This window comes from Diabrotica undecimpunctata, chromosome 4 (genome assembly GCF_040954645.1).
Source record: "Diabrotica undecimpunctata isolate CICGRU chromosome 4, icDiaUnde3, whole genome shotgun sequence".
Lineage (NCBI taxonomy): Eukaryota > Metazoa > Arthropoda > Insecta > Coleoptera > Chrysomelidae > Diabrotica > Diabrotica undecimpunctata.
The window spans coordinates 131,650,521-131,654,956 of NC_092806.1; the positions used below are offsets into that span (position 1 = coordinate 131,650,521).

Genomic DNA, 4,436 nt, shown 5'->3' on the forward strand with positions numbered 1-4,436 from the left:
TCTTTTTTTGTTTTATACATAGGATACGTGAAGTGACTTTTAAGTAGTTAGTGGTCTAAAACAAGGAATTATTATTTGAAAATCGGTTTTTATAATACACATTATATATATATATGTATATATATATATATATATATATATATATATATATATATATATATTTATATTTATATTTATATATGGAACATTGAAATTTGGCAACAGTGAATGGAAGGCCTATAATTATCTGCATCTGTTTGGTTAGATATTCATTCTGTTGACAAAACGTTTGCTTTTATAGGGCCATTTTACTATTTGTACTTAATTTCAGTGTAACATAACGATCTACATTCACTGGTTTGTTAATTAAGGTAAATATATACTTGTATGATGTGGATCTTATCTCAAAATGATAAAAGACTTCTTGGTATTTTTGAGAGAAAAATTCTTAGAAAGATTTTTGGGGCCGTAAATGAAAATGGGCTATGGCGTCGAAGATACAACTTTGAACTGTATCAGGTATACACCGATCCAGATATTGTGAAATTCGTTAAAGTGCAGAGACTTAGATGGGCTGGAGACATTGCTAGGATGTCAGATCACGAATACACGAAGAGATTAACATTTTCACAACCAGAGGGCACAAGAAGCAGAGGACGACCACGAATGAGATGGATTGATGATGTGGAAGAAGACCTACAGATTCTAGGGGTTAGAAGATGGAGGGAAGTTGCCAGGAATCGACAGGAGTGGCGACTTCTTTGTGAGCAGGCCAAGATCCACAACGGATTGTCGAGCCACTTATGATGATGATATACTTGTATAGCGTCAATTTATTTTTAGATCTCTAATGATAACGAACGTCCAATACATGTGGAAAAAATACTTACAGGTTATTGAGAAAAACTAAAGAAAATGAAAATTTTTTTTTTGACAAGACCTTAAAACTTTTTTCGTGAAGCAATGGCTATACCTATTTTGAGTCACAAAAAAGTCATGGACAAAAATTAAAACAAAAATAAACATTGTAATTTTTTACGTTTTTTGAACAAGTTTTGGAAGAAAAATAATATTTTGGGTTGCAAAAATTAATATTTTGCACTGCAAAAAATTAATATTTTGCCCCACCCCCAGAAATGCAGAAACTGTTCTTAAAAATGCAAACCTAAATTTAATAGAAATTTTTTCATGTAGGTAGGACAATTTCACCTATACCATACTTATCAACATATTCAATCATAAAAATTCCGTTTCGATTTTCTTCCTTGTTACTTCAAATTCTTCATTGTAAGCAATAGCCTAAACTAAAAGATGGGGAGTGGGTAAGAAAACATAAAGATATTGGGGTACCAGCATTTTTCTATGTTTTTAGGTTCGCAAGGCCAAAAAAAAAACAATCCAAGCTCTCCGGCGCCTAATTGCAGAGATGAATGCGATTATAAAATAAACAAACTGGATGTTCCATCAACTAGTTCAGACGTTCCAACAGGGCCGCCCTTAGGAAATAACAAATACAAAGAAGTATTGGATACCGAGTTATCGTCCTTACATACTGATAACCACATTTATGATATTGGCAGATACGTGGGAAAGGTATCTACGCTGTCAAGAAAAAATGAAATTGCTGAAAGAAACTTAGGTGCCGCCTACAGATTATGATTTTGTGAGAGATGCTGCACATTTAAAAAGAAAATTTAACCATAAATGGTTGGACTTATATAGCCCGTGGCTAGTATATTCAAAGCGCTTGAAAGGAGCCTTTTGTAAATTCTGTGTCGTCTTTCCTCCACCGAAAGGGACAATCAAAGGGTCATTGGGGTCATTTATGATAAGGGCCTTTAATAAATACAAAGATGTCAACACATGTTGCAAAGATCATGCAAAAAATCAATACAATAAGATAGCTAGCGAGGCTGCGGAAGCTTTTTTAACAGCGAAACAAGTTGACATTCAGATCAACGAGTTTGCGAGCAAAACAATAGAAACTAACAGAAAAGTCTTATTTTCAGTTATTTTATGTATCGTCTTTTCAGGCTCTCATGATTTACCTCTCCGTGGGAAAGAATCGAGTGAGGGTGTTTTCCAAGACTTGTGTATTTTTCGAATTGATGCCGGAGACAAAATTTTGCAGGAGCATTTTGAACATGGCGCTAAGAATACCTCATACAAGTCAGTGAGGATACAAAATGAAATAATTGACATCTGCGGCCACGTAATTAGAAGAGAAATTTTTGAAAAAATTAAAAAAGCAAACTACTACGCAATATTAGCTGACGAAACCGCTGACATTTCAGGCAAAGAACAGTTGTCAATTGGTTTGAGATATTTTGATGAAGAAGCAGAAGAAATTCGTGAAAAATTTACAGGGTTTGTTCAGCTCGATGCTCTGAATGCACCAAGCATTGCAAATGCAAATTTGATGATTTCCCGACAAATCGTGAAGTTGATCCACTCAAATGTGTCTGCTTGGGGTTTGATGGTTGTTCCACTATGTCGGGAAAGAAAGGCGGAGTTCAAACAATTTTAAGGAAAAAATATAGCAAATCTTTTTTTTCCACTGTGCGTCACACAGATAAAATTTAGTTGTGAATGATTTGAATCGTTTAAATAAAGTGCGAAATACTATTGCCACTATTAAAGATATAACCAATTTCTTCCGTGAATCCCTAGCCTCTGCGAAACACGCAGAGTCTCTCCGCGGTCCGAGAAATACAAGGTAATTAGGGTTTTTCGAAAAAATTTCATTAAAATTGTACAGGCCTTGCAAACCCTATCCGTTGAAGGAAATTTGGCCACTAGAAAAACATCTTATCAATTGCATTCTGCGACCTGCAAGTCAGGATTTATCGTCGCTGTCATTTTGATTGTAAAATATTCCGAATACCTAGAGCCTATAGTCAGCCGCCTACAATCTGCGCACAAACTAATGTTTTAAAGGTAGCGGAAGATATTTGTCAAATCATGGATATTTTTAGAAAACACAGACAGAACGCAGAGAACGTAACAAACACTTTATTGCATGAAGCCAAAAAGATAGCCTAAGAATGCGGTCTTGAATTATCTACCCCTAGAACTGTAAATAAGCAACAGCATAGAAGCAATCAACCAGCTGATACGCCTAGTATATACTGGAGGCGATCCATGATTCTTCCGTATCTGGATTCTATCATATCTTATCTAGAGATACGGTTTTCCGAAAAAAATTCGCCAGCCTTCGCTCTGAGTCTTCTGCATCCCAAGCATTTTTCAAAAATTGATTTAAATTTCCTTAAATTAGAACTGAGACAATCCTTAAACCACTATGAAATAGATGGAATAGATGCAGAGCTAGAAGTATGGGTAGAACATTGGAATAAAAAACTTCTTAATAATGAGTTACACAACTTCAACATCATTGAAATTTTTGAACTGGTTCGAGCGTCTACTACTTTTTATCCTTTAACAAAAAAAAAAATTAATGGAAATTCTCGTAACATTGTCTTGCACTACGTGTACAGATGAGAGGTCGTTCAGCAGTCTTCGAAGAATAAAAACATGGTTGCGGAGTACAATGGTCGAAGATCGCCTTAATGGGTTAGCTCGAATGAGCATTCATCGGAAATAAATATTAACAGAGTTTATAGAGAAAGTTTTACAAGAATTTACAATTGATCCACGTAAATTGTTACTTAAATAATAGTGTTTAGGAATAGACAATTTATCTTGCTTCACAAATCGAAGGCTTTTTTTTTTTTTTTTTTTTTTTTTTTTTAGCCCTTTTTTCTATCCGAATTGTCGAATAAAGGCCTCTCCCATTTCTCGCCATTCATCCCTGTTGTGTGCTAGGCGTTTCCACATTGGTCCTGCGACTCTTTTGATATCGTCGCTCCAGCGCATTTGAGGTCTTCCTCTTGGTCTCTTCGCATCGTACGGTCGCCAGTTTCCGACTTCTTTGTTCCATCTACCATCTTCGAGACGTTCGTTGTGTCCAGCCCATTTCCATTTTAATTTAGCTGCTTGTTTCGCGGCGTCCTTTATTTTTGTTTTGTTCCGGATTGCTTCGTTCGTTTGCCGATCTATTAGTGAGATACCAAGCATCTGTCGTTCCATGGCTCGCTGAGTTTTTCGAATCTTGTCCATGTTCTTTTTTGTGAATGTCCAGGTTTGAGCTCCGTAAGTGAGAAGGGGAAGGATACAAGAATCGAACACTTTGGTTCGAAGGTTTTGGGGTATCTTTTTGTCTTTCAGTATGTATGAGAGTTTTCCAAATGCGGCCCATCCCATTCTTACTCGTCTGCTTATTTCGGTAGTTTGGTTTTCTTTGTTTGCCTTGATATTCTGACCCAGATATATGTATTCTTCTACATGTTCCACTTTTGTTCCTTGGATGGTTATCGTCGGTTGATCATCTTTATTCGACATTAGCTTAGTTTTACTCAGATTCATTTTCAGTCCTTTTTTTATGGATTCCGTATGAA

General features: G+C 35.9%; 1 protein-coding gene across 1 annotated transcript; it reads left to right on the forward strand.

Moving 5' to 3' along the window:
- Positions 1 to 1,804: 1,804 nt before the first annotated feature.
- Positions 1,805 to 2,506, forward strand: LOC140438952 (52 kDa repressor of the inhibitor of the protein kinase-like). Its single transcript, XM_072528588.1, has one exon. It carries the CDS (start codon positions 1,805 to 1,807, stop codon positions 2,504 to 2,506), a length of 702 nt encoding a protein of 233 aa, XP_072384689.1.
- Positions 2,507 to 4,436: the final 1,930 nt, after the last annotated feature.

What these genes read in the sequence shown, in the direction of transcription:
- LOC140438952 (XM_072528588.1), top strand. Translation starts at nt 1,805, where the DNA reads ATGATAAGGGCCTTTAATAAATACAAAGATGTCAACACATGTTGCAAA.